The 19,973-nt window shown below is 39.0% G+C and overlaps 1 protein-coding gene across 6 annotated transcripts in view; it reads left to right on the top strand.

Annotated features, from left to right (window-relative positions):
• ZNF37A (zinc finger protein 37A) overlaps nt 1-19,973 on the top strand; it is an 85,021-nt gene that overhangs the window by 21,584 nt on the left and 43,464 nt on the right. For 2 of the 6 annotated variants that reach the window (XM_081790562.1, XM_081790563.1), the window contains exons 4-5: nt 3,081-4,139; nt 5,098-5,223. In XM_081790562.1, the coding sequence (XP_081646688.1) occupies nt 3,081-4,139; nt 5,098-5,223 (1,185 nt within the window). Of the gene's footprint in view, nt 1-3,080; nt 4,644-5,097; nt 7,082-7,147; nt 11,978-19,973 lie in introns of those variants that run through there. The other 4 variants (XM_081790560.1, XM_078434163.2, XM_081790564.1 and 1 more) reach the window with 3 other exon arrangements.

Below are 19,973 nucleotides of genomic sequence, written 5' to 3'. Positions count from 1 at the left end.
GACTACTTCAGCATACTTCTCGTTCCATGTCTGCCCATCAGGAAATTAATTCCTGGTCATATAGTTAGGTAATTATAGTTTATAGAGGCTTCTCTTCCTATCAGTATTTTGATCCTCCAAAAAGAAAGATCTTAGTTTCACTCCTTAAAAATCTAGTATTACACATTAATGATTTTGCTTGACTGTGGAGCCACATAGAGCCAGATTTTCATAATAATGCAGAAAGCCATTACCACAAATTCTTTACAAACTTACATGCCAGCTCATCAAGCATGTAAGATTTGTTAGATTCTGATTTATTCTGTGTACACTGACACAGAGACTGAAAAAAATCATGTCTATTATCATCCTTGTTTCTTATCAGAAGTAGCACACACTCATTTTAAAATTTACTATGGAGTGTGAAAGCCAACCCCGTGTCATCTCCCTCAGATGAACAGGACATTTTTGATGGGGTTTATATGGATGTGTTAATAGCATTTAAATATTTATTTTCATTATAAACTAACATTAATTATTAATGTCATAATATTAAGTACATTGTTCTATACATGCTTTTTAAAAAGTTTTCAGTGACATTTTACCATATTTGCTGGTTTTTTTACAGAAGTTTTTTTTTTTTAAGTTTATTTATTTATTTTGATGGCATGAGTGGGAGAGGGGAGAGAAAGGGGGAGAGAGAGAATCCCAAGCAGGTTCTGCACTGTCAGGGGCTCAAACGCAACAAACCATGAGATCATGATCTGAGCCAAAATCAGACCCTTCACTGACTGAGCCACCCAGGTGCCCCAGAAGTATTTTTAAAAGTACAGACGTTAAACCACTAAACCTTTCAGTATGATGCCTAAAATTTGTGTTTAGTAAAGCTGTGCAGTTAATTCTGATAAAAACCGTTTGTTAAATACCATTGACTTCATATCTGTTCAGTGTTGAAAGAAAATCATAGGTAGAGTTATGGTTGCCAGAAACATAGTTGAATGAAAATCAGAGCTGCATGAAATATTTAAAAATTTAGTATTTGGGGTGCCTGGGGGGCACAGTCGATTGGGTGTTCAACTCTTGATTTTGGCTTAGGTCATCTAGTGGTTCGTGGGATTGAGCCCCTTGTCAGGCTCTGCGGTGATGTCACAGAGCCTGTTTAGGATTCTTTCTCTCCCTTTCTCTCTGTACCTCTCCTGTTCACACACACTGTCTCTCAAAATAAATGAATAAACATTTAAAAAAAAAATTAGTGTTTAACAAAGACAGTGTTACCGCAGTGTAGTTCATGTTTGTGGTAAAGTAAATTATACAAACAGATTTTTTTTAACTTTTTATTTTAATCACCCAGTGCTTATCACGACAGGTGCACTCCTTAATCCCCATCCCCTATTTTACCCATCCCCCCACCCACCTCTCCTCTGGTGACCATCAGTTTGTTCTCTATAGTTAAGAATCTGTTTCTTGGTTTCTTTCCCTTTTTTCCCCCCTTTGCTTGTTTGTTGTGTTTCTTAAATTCCACGTACAAGTGAAATCATACAGTATTTGTCTTTCTCTGACCGGCTTATTTCACTTACCGTTACATTCTCTAGCTCCACCCATGTTGTTGCAAATGGCATGATTTTATTCTTTTTGATGGCTGAGTAATATTCCGTTGTATATATATACACATACCACATCCTCTTTATCCATTCATCTATCGATGGACACTTGGGCTGCTTTCATATCTTAGCTATTGGAAATAATGCTGCTATAAACATTGGGGTGCATGTATCCCTTTGAATTAGCATTTTTGTATTCTTTGGGTAGGTACCCAGTACTGTGAGTGCGGGATCATAGGGTAGTTCTATTTTTAACTCTTTTGAGGAATCTCCATGCTGCTTTCCGCAGTGGCTGTACCAGGTTGCATTCCCACCAACGGTGCATGAGGGTTCCTTTTTCTCCGCATCATCACCAATACCTGTTGTTTTATGTATTTTTATTTTAGCCATTCTGACAGGTGTGAGGTGATATGTCATTATGGTTTTGATTTGCATTTCCCCGACGATGAGTGATGTTGAGCATCTTTTCATGTGTCTGTTGACCATCTATCCGTATGTTTTCTTTGGAGAAATGTTTGTTTATGTTTTAGGTCTTTTTTTTTTTTTTTAACAAAAGAGGCTGAAAATTATGGGGAGATTTGGGAAGGCAACTTTTTAAAAATGTTATTGGACTGTAAGCTAATGGAGTGAAAGAATATAAGATTATGAATGAGAATGAGCAATTTATAAGGGACAAACAGCTGGGCTTACCAGAGTAAAATATATTCATTTTAGATTTGTAAATTGACAGCTTGATTCTAAGCTGAATCTGGATATAACTGATATGTTCTCTTCAGTGTGATACCATTGTAAAAAATATTGTCAGTTCTTAGGTTATAGGACTCAATAGTATTATTATGGGTTTTGTACAGTATCATATGATATATCATTACAAATATAGTATTGTAGATAGCAGAGGAGTAAAGGTGAGCATGCATAACCAAAAAAATATTAAAGTAAAGGTAAATGACAGTTTTAGGACCAGGTTTAGAATTGTAGGTTTTCATGTTCTGCAAAGATATAGAAGGGTGTGTGTGTGTATGCAGGATTGAAGACTAATGTTAAATCAGGTGAGATTTGGTTGGGGGAAAGCCAGAAAGCATTGGAAGAGGGTTTGATGGTTCACTATTGAACAACTCAGATGGAATAAAGGAAAATATCTATAAATCAGAAAAGAGCTGTAAATATGATCCTGTGGCAAGGCTGGCTTGACCACTCATTGATTTTGCTATTTTGTTGTATGTTTTTATTGCTAGTGATTTAGAGCTAGTAACAGAATTAGATATTAGAGATTGGGTTATAGTACTATTCTCTTTTGAATTAGAGTTCTTAGAAATTTGATTTGTTGCTGTTGTGTAGAATGGAAGAGAGAGATGAAACTGGAAATGTGTATACTGTTGTCATAATCTAGATGTGAGAAGATAATGACCTAAACTTACCCACTCCCCAAAACCTAACTAATTCTGTTTCTCCTAATTTTCCTGTCAACTAATCTTCCTTGTCACTCTATTTATATTTCAGAATTAATTAATAGCAGTAGAAACTATTCAAGAAAGAAGTTCAATGAGTTTAACAAAGGTAGAAATTGGCTCCATAATGATAAGCATGAAGGAATTTATTCTGAAGAGAAACTTTATAAATATAATAAAAATGGGAATGGCCTCCATCTTAATGAAGATTTTGTTCACCGTCAGAAAATTCAGATTTTGGAGCAACCTTTTGAATACAGTGAATGTAGGAAAGCTTTCCATGAGAATTCACTCTTTGTTGTACATAAGAAAACTTACACAGGAAAGAACTCCTGTGAACACACTGATTATGGGAAGATCTTCTGTGATATGTCATCCCTCATGGCTCATCAGAGAACACATCCAAGAGAGAATCAGTATGAATTTAATGAATGTGGAGAAAATTTCTTTGAGGAATCCATTCTCTTTGAGCATCAGAGTGTTCAGCCTTTCAGCCAGAAGTCAAACCTCATTCCAGTTCAGAGAAGCCACTCAATTGACAATGTGATTAAATATAATGAATGTAGAACGTTTTTCAGTGAAAAGTTAGTCTTTGGTGTACAACAGAGAACACAACCTTATGAGTGTCATGATTGCGGAAAAACCTTCAACCAGAAGTCAGCCCACACAAGACATCAGAGAACACACACAGGGGAAAAATCTTGTGAATGTCAGGAATGTGGGAAAACTTTCTACAAGAATTCAGACCTCATTAAACACCAGAGAATTCACACAGGGGAGAAACCTTTTGAATGTCAGGAATGTGGGAAATCCTTCAGTGAAAAGTCAACCCTCACTCAACATCGAAGAACACACACAGGGGAGAAACCGTATGAGTGTCGTGAATGTGGGAAAGCCTTCTCGTTCAAGTCAGTCCTTACTGTACATCAGAAAACACACACAGGGGAGAAGCCCTACGAGTGTTATGAATGTAGGAAAGCCTTTCTTAGAAAATCAGACCTCATTAAACATCTGAGAACTCACACAGGGGAGAAACCTTATGAATGTAATGAATGTGGGAAATCCTTCTCTGAGAAGTCAACCCTTACCAAACATCTGAGAACTCACACAGGTGAGAAACCCTATGAATGTATTGAATGTGGGAAGTTTTTCTGCTACTACTCGGGTTTCACAGAACATCAGAGAAGACACACAGGGGAGAAACCTTTTGGATGTAATGAATGTGGGAAAAACTTCCGTCAGAAGTCAGCCCTAATTGTTCATCAGAGAACTCACATAAGACAGAAACCCTATGAATGTAATGAATGTGGGAAATCATTCTGTGTAAAGTCAAAACTCATTGCACATCATAGAACACACACAGGGGAAAAACCCTATGAATGTAACGTATGTGGAAAATCATTTTATGTGAAGTCAAAACTCACTGTACATCAACGAACACATTTGGGGAGAAACCCTATAAATGTAATAAATGGGGGAAATCACTCTGGGTGAAGTCAAGATTTTATAGAAAAAGAATGCAAAAGGGGAGAAAAATCTGTTGCTGTAATGATTTTGAAAACATCTTAGGTCTAAAGTCAGTTCTCACAATACAGGAGAGAACTTATAGAGGGGAGAGAATAATATGAAGCTATTGAATACAGAAAACTTTAGTGCTGGAATTTGAACCATAGAATATACCAGAAATCTCAGAGTGGAGAACACCTTATCAGCAAATCGCCCAAAGCCACACCTCACAAGTTAGAAACCTCTATTAATGTTCATAGGGTAGAAAATACTTGATCCACAGGCTATAGAACATGCACAGATTGTAGGAAGCTATAGGAAAGCATTGTGCTATTTTATTGTGTGTAGCATCTCAGTGGATATCAGTAGTTACTAGATAAAATACATTATTTTAAATGTGTGGGAGCTTTAAGTTAAAATCTAAGCTTATGCATCAGATATTTTGAATTGAAGGATCTCTGGCAATTTAAGGTGGAGGATGATTTTCATTTAGAAATAGCTTTGTATTTTTGTTGAGATGCAATTTGGCCCATTGCTGGGCTTGTTATTCCCCACTGTTTAAGGTATTAGATGTGAAAACACAGCATGCTGGGACCAGCAGTTGGAAGCAAGTCAGAGGCTCATGCATCTGCAGAAGAAGAGAAGATTTTTAGCAAGAGGACCCACCAGGAGGACTTTCGGATGCCCAGGTAGAGAGAGAGGTTCTGGATTGTTGGCTCATGGACGGGCAGCTTGCCAGCAGGATGTGTTCATGCTTCTGGGGCAGACTGTTGAGAGCGGCTCATCCTGGCCTAGGGGGTCAGAGGGGAAAGGTGGGTTGCTGCACGCACAGCTTAGTGGAGGCAGTAGAAGTTGAGTGCGCATGAAGCATCGGTGGTCTCTTCCCTGGCAGGCATTGACGTTTGTCTCAGTGTCACCCTGCTGGGGTGACTTGCCATACCCCGCTCTGTCTCTCCACATACTTAATACTTCCATAGGTGATGTAACAATTTCCAAAAAACGTAATAGTCACATACAAAAATGTATTCTTTGGAGCACCAGCGTGGCTCATTTGGTTAAGCATTCAACTCTTGATTTTGGTTCGGGTTGTGATCTCATGGTTCGGGAATTTGAGCCCCATGTTAGGCACCATGCTGAGAGCGCAGAGCCTGCTTGGGATTACCTCTCTCAGCCTGCCTGCCCCTATCTCTCTCTCTCTCTCTCTCTCTCTCTCTCTCTCTCTCTCCCTCTCCCCCTCTCCCCCTCTCCCTCTCCCTCTCCCTCTCCCTCTCCCTCTCTCTCTCTCTCAATAAACATTTAAAAATGCATTCTTAAATATGAAGCTTTAAAAAAGCACAAGTAAAAATAAGTAAATTAAAAAGCACAAGTAGATTCCAGTGCTGGGTAGTAACTTGTAGCAGGTCGGTGCCCTAATGAGAACAACTAGAGAAACATCACAAAAAGCATCTGTTTCAATGCAGCTTATTGCTGCAGGAGCAAAGAGGACTGAAGGTAAAATTCAGGAGAGGAGTGAGTCACAGAAAGTTCCCCGGGCAAAATGCACCTGTTTCCCCTGGGAGCATTTGCCAGCTTTGGGCACAGAGGAACCTGAGTCCTGAGCTTGGCTCAGGTAGAGGGTGAAGCTCGTAGCGAGAGGGCGGAGACCAGAAGCCAGCAGAACTTTCAGCAGTCAAGGCTGGAGTGAAAATTTCTTCAACATTAGAGGCTTAAGCCTCGTAGCTAGTCTCAAATTTTTAGAAGATTGACTCAGGACGGGAAGGAGCCTGAAAAGCTAGGCCGAAAGTCGATTTTATTCAGGACAGAGAAAATGCTTGGAATTCAGTTCCAAAAAATGATTGGAACTGTTAGTAGGATGGGCCCTTGGCGAGCACAGCATGCTATCAGTAAAGGTAAGGTCATACCAGAGGTCAGTTGTACAAATGATACCTGATATTAAAAAAGAACCAAAACTTCCCAGAAAGAAAACTCTGAGTACAGTTGCTTTCACTGCAGTTATTCCAAATATTTAAGAAGGAAATAATAGGAAGCTCCCATGACCTTTTCCAGAGAATGGAAGATGGAACTTTTCTAATTCATTTTGGGGGCATGGTACAACCTTGATACCAAAACCTGTAAAAGACATTTCAGGAAAGTAAAGTTACCAATATTTTATGAATTAAGGTGAATAATCTTAAAAAAAAAATCCAGTCATATCCATGGACCAAGTAATGTTTATTAGGGGAATCAAAGGATTTACTATTTAAAATTAAATCGATTTGGCCAGTTCTTCTTCCTCCCACATCCTCCCTTCTCCCTTGTGCTTTCTGTGTTTCTCTTCTGCCTTCCGTTCCTAGAGTGGAAGTCAGAACAGGCCTGCCACAAGGGATGAGAAAGGTGTGGTGATGTGCACACTTGCATCAGACGTGTTGGATGCAGCTGGAAGAGATGATCATCGTGGCTAAAGTATCGATAACATTGAGCAGATGAGAAAATGTGCTGAGGATGATGAGAGCCAGATCAGAGAAGGTTTTCATGAAAATGGAGAGGGGAAAGTTAGAAAATCCCGGGGTGTTGGATTGGAATGTAACTCACGGAAGTGTGTGTGTGTGTGTGTGTGTGTGGTGTGTGTGTGAGATGGATCTGTCTGCTGAGAGGGCTACACACAATGACACCCCAGGAGCAGTGTGCACACCAAATACCAGGTTACTAATGTCTAAATGCTGTCCTCCACCAAAAAAGGGACTGTCTCCGGAGTGATGGCTGGTTTCAGGTAAAAGAGGGGGAGAAATACACGATGAACCTGAATCGTCTTACCTGCCAGACAGTAAAAAAATGTTCAAATAATCATGGAGTCCAAAGAACCACCTTGGTCAGGTTCCACTGGCCAGATTTGAGACAGTTTGAACATAGCGTCAGAATTCTTAATTCCCATTAATAAAATGGGAGTCCATTAATGTATAGTGATATAGATAAATTTGTAAATTCATAAAGGAGAAGGGAAGACTTGTACAAAAGAATGCCAGTTAATAAATGTAGGGAGAATAATGGACATAGAAAAACACCATTGGGCAACCATCGGAGGGGCAGTTGATTCAGGAGGTAGTTGTCAGCATAGACTAGAGTCTGTGAGTAGAGCTTTGATGAAGAACAGGATATGGCATAATCTTCAGATATCTCCCCACAAAATACCCATCAGCTGCAGAGGTGAAAGGGTGATTTTGTGATTAAACCTGGCAGACACCGGCATGATCAGGCCATCAAAGTTCACCTCACCAGTGGAGTAGGACAGGTCAGCATGATGTGTCCCCTGATGAGATGGACTGAGAAGAGGCAGCATCATTTGTGTGGCATTTTCGCCAAGAAAGCACGACCTGTAGGATGCCTGGATAGCTTAGTGAGTTAGGTGTCCAACTCTTGATCTCAGCTCAGGTCTTGATCTCAGGGTCATGAGTTTAAACCCTGTGTTGGGCTCCACACTGGGTGTAGAGTCTACTTAAAAGAAAAAAGAAAAGAAAGCTTGACCTATGTTTATTTAGGAGGAAACATCAGATGAATCCATATGAATGGTTATTTTAGTGAATGCAAAGCCTATAGTTTTTTATTATGTGAAAGATACGAAAAAGACTGAGAGGCTGTTTCAGATTAGAGGTGACTGGAGATAATTTTAAAATAAAAATGAAGACCAGACATTGGTAGAACAGTTGGCAAAATTCAGTGTATGGATTGGATGGTCGTGCTTATCAATGTTTGTTTCCTGATGTGGATGATTGCTGGGTGGTTCTATAGGTTAGTGCCTTTGGGGAAAATACACACTGGAATATGTAGAGGTAATGGAGCCTCATGGCTGCAGCTTGCTTTAATTTTTTTTAATGTTTATTTTTGAGAGCAAGACTGAGTGGGGAAGGGGCAGAGACAGAGAGAGGGAGGCACAGAATCCGAAGCAGGCTCCAGGCTCTGAGCTGTCAGCACAGAGCCCGACACGGGGCTCGAACTCACAGACCAGGAGATCGTGACCTGAGCCGAAGTTGGACACTTAACCAACTAAGCCACCCAGGTGCCTCTGCAGCTTATTTTTAAATGCTTTAGACAAAGGCTAATAGAGAGAGAGAGAGAGAGAGAGAGAGAGAGAGAGAGAGAGAGAGAGAGTGTGTGTGTGTGTGTGCGTGTGCGCGCGCGCGCGCCTGCGCACACAGCGCGAAGGACTGATGGAGGAGATGCAGTGCGGTTAGGAGAATCTGTCTGAGGGGGATATGGGAGTTTTTTGGTACTGCGCTTGTGACTTTTTTAAGGGTGAAGTCATTTCAGAATAAATGTTTACAAGTTTAAGGTAGTTGATGTAACCTACCACATTAGTAGAAAAAATAAATGAAGCCATTTGATTATTTCAATAGATGCAGAAAACGTATTTGATAAAAACTTTCCTTTCATGGTTAAAAACCAACAAAACTAGGAACGGAAGGAAAGTTCATCAAACACAAAAGGAAACCAACATACAGCAAATATTATACTAAATAAATAAGTATTGACCTATATCTCCCTGATATTAATGAGACAAGAATGCTTGTTACCACTTCTGTTTCACATATGACTGAAGGCTCTAGCTCGTCAGTAAGGCAAAAAGGAAGAAAGTTTAAGGCCTGAAACTTGGAAGATTGAAGTGCCAACTCATTATTGGTAGGTGGTATCATTGCATGGAAAAGTGAAAAAAACTTACGGAGAAGTTACTAAAAATGGTGAACTAGCAAACTCACTGTGTAAAAAACTACAAATAGAAAACAAGTGATAGCAGGACAGTTGTATCCACCCAGGATACGGTAGCAGAGACCAGATCTACCTACCTGCCAAAAAAAAAAAAAAAAAAAAAAAACGGAAAAAGGAAACCGATAAAATCCAGGAAATAACTGTTTTCATGACAGGGGACACCAGGCAATAAAGGGGCAGTGATCCCTATAGGTGATGGGTAGGTTCACTATATTGTGATGGTTTTTCAGCTATATTTATCAAATTATATCAAGATGTACACTTTAAATTTTTTTTAAATGTTTATTATTTTTGAGAGAGAAAGAGAGCAAGCATGGGAGGGGCAGAGAGAGAGGGAGACACATCGGAAGCAGGCTCCAGGCTCTGAGCTGTCATCACAGAGCCCAAGGCAGGCCTCAAACTCATAGACTGTGAGATCATGACCTCAGCTGAAGTCGGCTGCTTAACCGACTGAGCCACCCAGGCACCCTGTCAAGTTGTACACTTTAAATACTGTTACATCGCTGTTAAGCTTACAGTATTCCAAAAACGGTAAGTTCTAGAAATCCAAAAACTGCACCACCACCAAATTAAGGGATATTAAAGATCAAAATAAATGAAAGGATATACATAACTGTCTTGATGACTTTGAAGGCTCATTTCCCCAAAACTGAGTGGTAGATTCAGTGCAACCCAATCACCATCTCACAGCAGGTTTTGTTATTGGAAATTAGCAAATCTGAATTTAAAATGTATATTCAGGGGCACCTCGGTGGCTCAGTCAGTTAAGCATCTGACTCTTGATTTTGGCTCTGGTCATGATCTCCTATGGTCATGAGATCAAGCCCCACATCACACTCTGCGCTGGGTGTGGAGCCTCCTTAAGATTCTCTCTCCCTGTCCCTCTGCCCCTCCCCTGCTCATGCTATCTCTCTCTGTCTCTGTCTCAAAAACATGTATATGCAGATGCAGTGACCATAGCTAAGACAATCAAAATAGAAAAATAAATCTGCAGGACTTAGATTTTGGATATCAAGACTGTGGTATAGGCACAAGGATAAACAATGTCCAGAAACAGGCCCCAATATCTTAATATATGATAAAGGTGACACTTTAATATTGTGGTAAAAAGATGGTAATTTTGATAAATGGTGAGTTAGTCAGCTGTGTGTGTGTGTGTGTGTGTGTGTGTGTGTGTGTGTAAAGAAACATTTTGACTGTAGCCACCCACTATACACAAAGACTTGTTTGGTGTGGATTGTATATCTAGATGTGAAAGTAACACTTTTAGAAGAAAGAAAGTATAGGCGAACACCATAGCTTTGGTTAAGACAGCTTAAACAAAAAACAAAAACCATAGATACACTATATGTTAACTAACTTGGATTTAAATTTAAAAAAAAAGTGTAGATAAATTTGAGAACATTAGAATTAAAAAGTGCTGTTTGTTCAAAAACAAAAACCAAACAAAAACCAACAGCAACAACAAAAAAACATGAGTTAAAATGCCAGCCACAGCCTGGGAGAAGATAATTGCAATGCATATATCAAACCAAGGACTCTTATAAGGCATATATAAAGAACTCCAACAAATCAGGAAAGGAAAAGTGAGCAGCAGATTGAACATAATTCACAGAGTGTATTTAAGTGACCAGTAAATGTGGAAAGTTGCTCAGTTTCATTAGTCAGCAAGGAAAAGCAAATCATAATGAATATGTGATTACCAGTATACACCAGAATGGCTAAAGTGGTAAAAAGAAAAGACCAACCGATGATGAAGATACGAAGCAGCTGGGACTAATACGAGTTTGGTAGGAATGTAAATTGTACACTGTGGAAAATAGGCTCTTTCTGCTAAAGCTAAACATGCGTGTACCTTTGGCTGTGTAATTCTACTTCTAGGCATATATCCAACAGAAATACACGTTTACTGAAAGAATATTCATAGTACTAGAATTCTCAACGGAAGTAGAGACGGCACACATGGCCACGACACTAAAATGAGTATATAAACTGTGCTGTTCATTCAGTGCTATACAGCAGTAGGAATGAACAAACCACAATTACACGCATGCAAAGAACACAGAAGACCTAAGTGCCGTATACATGTTTTTCATTCAAAAAGCTGGCAAATCTAATATGTGGTGTTAGAATCCAGGTGGTTGCCTGGATGGTAGCAGCTTGCAGAGCCTAATGTGAGGGGGCTCCTCTGGTGCTCATCGTGTTCTTTTTGTCTCAGTATCGATTGTAGGTGTAATCAATTTACAGATGTTGTTACTTGCGAATATTTACATATATATATATATATCTACATGTCTGAGTGTAAATGTTCCTTAATAAAAGCAGAAAGCCTGACATGGTTCACTCTCTGCTTAGATTCCTCCAGCAGCTTCCCCATCTCACTTAAAAACACAACACAAGATGAATAATTAGGACAACAGCAGTAAGCGTGTGTGAGGGATCGCTGTGTAGTAAGTGCTTATGTATGTGAGTTTACTACAGAAAGTATTTTGTTCCCTTCTCAACGTGCTAAATAACAAAGATACTCCATGTTAAAAGCTAACCAATTTCGCTGTCTTTCCTATTCAATAAACCTGTTAAGTGAAGTAATAGTCCATAGTTTTACCATATATTACACATGTTCTCTCTCAGTTTCCTGGCATATAAAAGTGGATTCGGCCAGTGTTTTGTATTAATTCTTCAATAAAGAATTCAGACACTGTGTTTATGAAGTTGTTATCTGCGTCAGGATCCATCAGTGGGTATAATGAAAATACTGATTACACAAAATAAGCCATACCAATTAAAGAAAGCAGATATTAACAGTACTCCTTGAGTTCAACACACTATTGCTTTCCATTATATGAAGAAAATGTCCAGCTGAAACATTCAGATGAGCAATCCACTTAGGGATGAGTTGCATAGCCCAAGCGTAACGAACCATGTACATTTGTGTTGCGATGTTGTATATACATAGTTTGTCTTATTCCTTCCTTCCCAGTGTAGGGGAGGCCGTAGAATTAGTTACCAGATTGCCTGGGCTCATATGATGTCTAGCCCTGTCACTTACTAGATTTGAGACAAATTACCATCTTTTGTACTCAGACTCTCATCTGTCAAATGGGGACATTAGTAGTGGCTACTTCATAGGGGCGATTTAGTATGAGCTGTGTATGTGTTAGCTGTTATTTCTTAAGTTAACTTTCAAACAATTGATAGGTTCTTACAGACTCTTAATACCCAACACATTTTTCCCTTGATGGCAGTGCCTTAACTTGTAATTTCTCACCTTGGCCTTGAAAGGTTCAGAGGTAAAGAACAATTGTATTAAGCTAGTCATGAAAGACACTCCCCTCCAAGATTTGTTTGGGATTGGCCCGTGTTCTGGCTGTCATCAGAGTTGTTTGCAGAAGTGTTCTGAAAACTTCCGGGAAAGGTTTCTTTCTTGCCCAGCTGAAGTGTTTGATGCCTGGACTTGACACTTAGTTCTGTCTTGCAACTTGCAGAGGTAGGTGGTGGTCTGAGGATGGTGGGGCAGAGAGTGAAGGGTTCATGAGGATGTTACTGAGTTGCCTATCCTAACTGTTCTACAGTGAGAACGGATGGAGGTTGTATTCAGCGTAGGCAGAGCATGGAGTAGATTCCCTGCCCAGGCAGGACCATGCGACAGGCCTCAAGGCTGGCATATCTTGTTTGAGGAACTAGTCTAGCAGAATTGTAGTCCCAAGTTCCCTGGCCATATGGGCCAGTGTCCTCAACTCAGCAGATAAGCAGTGCTGCTGGCCATGATCTCCACTCAAGTGCTGTTTCTCTAGGCAGCTTCCCAGGTGCTCAGGTCAGGCTTTTTACCTGGTGGGGTGGGCATCTCTGCACTCAATAGTGGGTGGGGCTTTAACTGAGCTCCCCTGACTGGGTGGAAAAGGGAACCAGCTCCCAGCCCTGCGAGGCTTTGTGTGTGTGGTCTTAGGCTTGTTCTGTGGTGGTGCATAATTCTCTAACAACACTAGTTTAAAATTAAAAACAAAAACAAAAAAAACTTAGTAAAAATAACCATGACTACAATAACCTTTCATTCGATATACAATATATATAAACTGTAACATCAATAATGAAAATGTGTGACAGAGGAGAAATAAAAGTGTAAAGCTTAAGAATGCTGTTGGATTTAAGTTATCAGTTTAAAATAGACATAATTTTAATATACTTTATATAAGTTTCATGGTAACCACAAGGGAAAAACCTATAGCATTTATGCAGAAGAACATGGTAAAGAAGTCCAAGCATACTCACCAAAAGGCATTAAAACACAAATGGATAAGAAGCAAGGAACAGTGGAGCTACAAAAAAGAAAATAACAAAATGCCAATTGTAAGTCCTTATCTGTCAATAATTACCTTACAGTAAAGAGATTATAGTCTTCAAAGACCTAGAAAGGTTGAATGGATAAAACAATAAAATCCCATGATAGGCCGCCTACAGGAGACTCTAGCATTAAGTTGCATACTGACTGAGTGAAAGAATGGAAAAAATATTTCATGCAAATGGTAACCAAAAATAGCAGGGGTAGCTATCCTTATGTCAGACAAAATTGACTTTAAAAATAGTAAAAGAAAAGTTCATTATATGACAGTAAAAGTGTCAATCCATCAAGAAGATATAACGTTTGTATATATTTATGCACCCATCATTAAAGCAACTAAATATATAAGGTAAAAGTAGCAAAGCTAAAAGGAAAAATAAACAGCAATGCAATATTTGGGGACTTTAATACTCCTCTTTCAAAAAGGATACATCATTCAGACAGAGAATCAACCAGGAAATACCGGGTTTGAGCAGCACTGTAGGGCAAAAGGACCTAATGGACATATACACAGAACATCAGAATACACATTCTTCTCAAGCATGCATGGAACACTTTATACAGGAGACCATATGTTCACAAAACAAGTCAGCAAATTCAAGAAGACTGAAGTCATACCAAGTATCTTCGTTGACCACAATGGTATGAAATTAAAAAATCAGTAATGGGAGGATAACTGAAAAACTCACGAACACATGGAAATTAACACTCCCTCAAAAACCAGTGTATCAAATAATAAATGGGTAAAATAGTATCTTGAGACAAATGAAAATGGAAAGACAACATACCACAACATATTGGAATGTAGCAATACTTTCCCTTCTCAGACTATTCCAAAAAACAGAAGAGGAAAGAATACTTCCTGATTCATTCTATGAGGCCAGCATTACCCTGATACCAAAGCCAGAAAAGGACACTATAACAACAACAACAAAAACTATAGGCCAATATTTCCGATGAGTATAGATGTAAAAATTCTCAATAAAATACCAACAAGCCTAATTCAGGAGCACATTAAAAGGATCTTTTACCGTATTCAAGTGGGATTTATCCCTGGGATGCAAGGATGGTTCAATATATGCAAATTAATAAAGGTGATACAACACATTAAAAAAAAATTATATGATTGTCTCAGTAGATGCAGAAAAATTCAGTAGATGAATTTTTTTTTTTTTTTTTATGAATCCATTCATTTTATTAAAGTAAGGCTAGTGAAGCCATGGCATGAAAACCTGCAGTCATTTGGGGCAAGTGGATGATTTTATAAAGCTAAAATCAAAAGACTTAAGACATGAAAAATTCATAAGTAGGAGGAAGTAATAAAACGCAAAGTGACCACAAGAATTACAAATATATTTAAATCTCAGACCTGGGAAATGGACACAGCCTTCTAGGCGAGAAGAGAAACGCCTTATATGTTCTGACAGCACTGCATCTTTGGCTTGTTTTCAGTGGTTGGCGGAACATGAATAGGAACCACATTGTTGCTTGGAGACATGTCATTTTCACATCTGTCTGACATTTGCTTTCTGGGAAACAATGCAGTAGATCTGTCAGAATTGTCTGAAGAGCAGCTTCTACGTTTGTAGAGTCTAGAGCAGAAGTCTCAATGAATGACAAACCATTCTTTTCTGCAAAAGCTCTTGCTTCCTCTGTAGGTACTGCCCTGAGATGACGCAAATCACTCTTATTGCCCACAAGCATGATAACAATGTTACTATCAGCATGATCTCTCTGTTCTTTCAGCCATCGTTCTACATTTTCATATGTGAGATGTTTAGCAATGTCATAAACCAATAAGGCACCTCAGTGGATGCATTTGACAAAATTCAACATCTGTTCGTGACAAAAACTCATGACAAATTAATTATGGAAGGAACATATCTCAACATAGTAAAAACTATAGGACAAGCTCACAGCTAATATCATACTCGGTGAAAGTCTGAAAGCTTTCACTTATGATCAGACAGGGGTGTCCCCTGTCACCATTCATATTCAACATAGTCCTGGAAGAGCAGTTAGGCAAGGAAAAGAAATAAAAGGTATCACAATAGGATTGGAAGAGGTAAAATTGTCTATATTTGCAGATGACATGATTTTTATATAGAGAAAATCAGAGAGACTCCACCAAAATATTGTTAGAGCTATGATTTCAGGAAAGTTGCAGGACACAAAATTAGCAGCATTTTCATACACTAACAATAAATTTTCAAAAATAAAATTCTGTTCATGGGAGCATCAAGAACAGGAAAATACTTAGGAATAAATTTAACCAAAGAGACGAGAGATCTCTTCACTGAAAACTACAGGATATTGATGAAGGAAATTGAAGAAAACACAAATAAATGGAACGACATTCCATATTCATGGATATAAGAATTAATATTTTTGAAATCTCTATACCAACCAAAGCCATCTATAAATTCAGCACAATTCATATCAAGATTCCAGTGGATGGGGCACCTGGGTGGTTCAGTTGGTTAAGCGTCAGACTTTGGCTCAGGTCATGATCTCACCATTCGTGAGTTAAGTCTCCTGTGTTGGACTCTTTGCTAATAGCTCGGAGCCTGGATCCTGCTTTAGATTCTGTGCCTCCCTCTCTTGCTGCCCCTCCCCCCACTCATGTTCTCTCTCCCCCCCTCAAATAAATAATAAAACATTAAGTAATTTTTTAAAAGATTCCAGTAGAATTTTTTACAGAAGTAGCAAAAAAAAAAAAATTATCCTAAATTTATATGGAACAACTTAAAGACCCTGAACAGCAAAAGCAATCCTGTGAGAGGTTCACACTTCCTGATTTTAAACTATGTTATAAAGCTAAGGTGGTCAAAACAGTATGGTACTGGCATAAAACAGACAAATAGATCAATAGAAATAAATTGAGAGCCCAGAAATAAACCCATGCATATACAGTCAACTAATATTTGACAAAACAACCAAGAATGCTCAATGGAGAAAGACCATCTCTTCAATAAATGGTGCTGGGAAAATTGGACATTCACAAGTGAAAGAATGAAACTTGACCCCTATATTACTCCCCCATAAAAATGAACTCAAAATGGATTAAAGATTTAGATGTCTTTTTTTTTAATGTTTATTTTTGAGAGACAGAAACAAAGCATGAGTGGGGGAGGGGCAGAGAGAGAGGGAGACAATCTGAAGCAAGCTCCAGGCTCTAAGCTGTCAGCACAGAGCCCAATGTGGGGCTCAAACCCACCAACCATGAGATCATGATCTGAGCCAAAGTTGGACACCTAACCGACTGAGCCACCCAGGGGTCCCAACGAGTAAGACTGTCTTGAAATAAAAAGCTCTGCACAGCAAAAGAAATGATCGACAAAAGGAAAAAACAATCTATGGAATGGGGGAAAAATCTGTAAACCATATATTTGATGAAGGGTTAATATCTGGAAGATATAAAGAACTCATGCAACTCAACAGAAAAAAAAACAATTTTACTTAAAAATGGAAAAAGATCTGAACAAACATTTTCCAAAGAAGATATTCAGATGGCTAACAGGTACGTGAAAAGGTGCTCAACATCACCAATCACTAAAGAGATGCAAATGAGAACCACAATGAGGAATCTTTTGCTCGTTAGAGTGATGGTCTATTAGAGTGATGGACATGAACAAGGGTGTTGAGAAAAGGGAAACTTGTATTCCTTGTGGGATTGTAACCTGGTGCAGCCACTGTGGTAAATAGTATGAACTCTTCTCAAAAGATTAAAAATGCAACTACCGTATGATCAGGTTATTCCTCTTCTGGGAATACATCTGAAGGAAACAAAATGTCGAAGAGACATCTCCATCCCCTTGTCCATTCCAGCATTATCTACAATAGCTAAGACATGGAAATAACTGAAGTGTTTACCAACAGATGAAGGGAAAGAGGTGTGGTACACACACAGTGGAATACTCATCCACAAAAAGAAGGAAACCCTGCCATTTGTGACAACATAGATGGACTTTGAAGGCATTATGCTGAGTGAAATAAGTGAGACAGGGAAAGACAAATGCTGTGTGATCTCACTTAAATGTGGAATTTAAAAACCAGCAAAGAAACAAAAACAAAAAACAGACTCCTAGCAAAAGAATTGAGGTATGTGGTTCCCTGAGGTGGTAGGTGGGGGATGCGAGAATTGGATGGAGGTGATCAAAATGTATAACCTTTAAGTTGTAAGATAAATACTGGGTATGTAATGTACAACATTATGATTGTAATTAGCTCTGCTCTATGGTAGATATGAAAATTGTTAAGAGAGTAGATCCTAAGATCTCCCATCACATGGAAAAAAATTTTTTGTATCTACTTGAGATGATGGACATTAAGTAAAATTCCTGTGATAATCATTCCATAATACATATGTCAAGTTGTGCTGCACACCTTGAACTTACACCGTACTGTGCATCAATTATATCAATAAAATCCAGGCAAAAACACTTGAAGTAAAGATGTCTATAAAAGTAGGATCTGTATTCTACCACAGAGGAGTGTCATTTAATGTTCTGCAATGCATTTAGAGAAGGACCTAAAATTTATATAATTATTATGGTTCTATTAAGGCACAGGTAACCTGCACTAACAAGAGTGTTAGGGAACAGGTGTGATAGCTGTATCTGTTAACAGGTTAAGAGAATTTTTAAAAAGTAATAAAAATGTTTATACTGCTGGGTGTATATTACTTTAAGAGGGATGTTGTTTCAAGGAATGGAAGTGATAGCCTTTCAGTATGCATTTAGAGAAGTGTTTGAAACACATGTGATAAAAATGGGTGTAAGAGTGCTATGTATAATGTGACTTGGAGTATGGTGTTGTATTAGGAAATTGATATGTTAGCCATTCTGTAAATTATATGCAGAAGTGTTTAAACAGACATGTAGTAAGATGGTCATCACAGTGATACATGAGTCCATCGTTGAGAGGGTTGTTATTTCAGAGCAGGGGTGTGATGTCCATTTTGCAAGGCATTTGGAGGAGAATTTAAAACCAAATGTAATAGCAATGGCTCGAAGAGTGCTACTTGCATTCTACTTTGAGAAGAGTTATTTCAGGACATGGATGTGATATCTTTTGTATTGAACGTAGAGAAGCGTTTAAAATCATATGCAATAAAGGTGGGTATTGGAGTGCTTATGGCATGAGCCCTGACAGTTGGGTTTTCTCTTTTTCATAATGCAAGCACGTGACTTAAGTCTGATTGCTGAGGGCCCACTTCACAGCTGCTCTTTAAGTAAATACGTAAAGAGCTGGCCTGCACCCCACCCCTGAGGCTCCTTTGTTTTGGAGATCTTGGTAGGTTTGGTAACTGACCCTTTGGGCTACTTGTTCTTTCTCTTCCCAGTCTTGATTTTTCTTTACTTTTTACATTTTTATTTATTTTTAATTTTTTTAACGTTTGTTTATTTTGAGAGACAGAGACAGCACGAGTGGGGTAGGGGCAGAGAGAGAGAGGGAAAAAGAGAGAATCCCAAGCAGGCTCAGTGCTGCCAGCACAGAGCCCAACACAGGGCTCAATCCCACCAAATGGCGACGTCATGACCTGAGAGCCAAACCAGGAGTTGGACACTTAACCAACTGAGCCACCCAGGCGCCCCCTGTCTTCAAATGCTTTAAATTCGACAGTCTTATGTTCAAAATTTACCAGTAAAAAGCCTACCAATAAAAAGGCCCCCACTCTCAACTCCAAGAAAAGTAGAACTCTAGCTCCCCTTCTCCCCACCTGCAACCTTGAAGTGTGGCTTCAGGTGTGCATGTAATGTCCAGGACTTGTAAGTAATAAGCCTGGTTTTTGTTTTTGTTTTTGTTTTTGTTTCAAAGTTTCCTGATGGTTACTGCTGAGGGCATCTTGCAATCATACTAAGAGCCACAGAGGCCGGTCCAGCCACACTGGTTATCAGTGTGGTTATCAGGCTGAGCCTGGCACACGAAACCGTGCTCCCGGCAAGCTACGTTTACAAGAGTTCTTACGGGGAACGAATGCTGTAGACATTCTGTAAAACATTTATCAGCGTTTAAAAACACACAATAGGGGTGCCTGGGTGGCTCAGTCGGTTAAGTGTCCGACATGGGCTCAGGTCATGATTTCACGGTTCGTGGGTTCGAGCCCTGTGTCAGGCTCTGTGCCGACAGCTCAGAGCCTGGAGTCTGCTTCAGATTCTGTGTCTCTTGCTCTCAAAAATAAATAAACATTAAAAAAAATTATTAAAAAAACACACAATAGACATGGTTATGGGAGTATTATGTGGAAGCCAGTTTGACAGTATTATGGGAGTATTATGTGGAAGCCAGTGTTATTCCTGGGGATGGGGATGGTTGCTCTTCTGTAGTGCATTTATTTATTTAAAAAATTTTCAATGT

The sequence above is a fragment of the Panthera onca genome, chromosome D2, assembly GCF_046562875.1.
Source record: "Panthera onca isolate mPanOnc1 chromosome D2, mPanOnc1 haplotype 2, whole genome shotgun sequence".
NCBI lineage: Eukaryota > Metazoa > Chordata > Mammalia > Carnivora > Felidae > Panthera > Panthera onca.
This window is presented reverse-complemented; position numbering and strand designations above follow the sequence as displayed.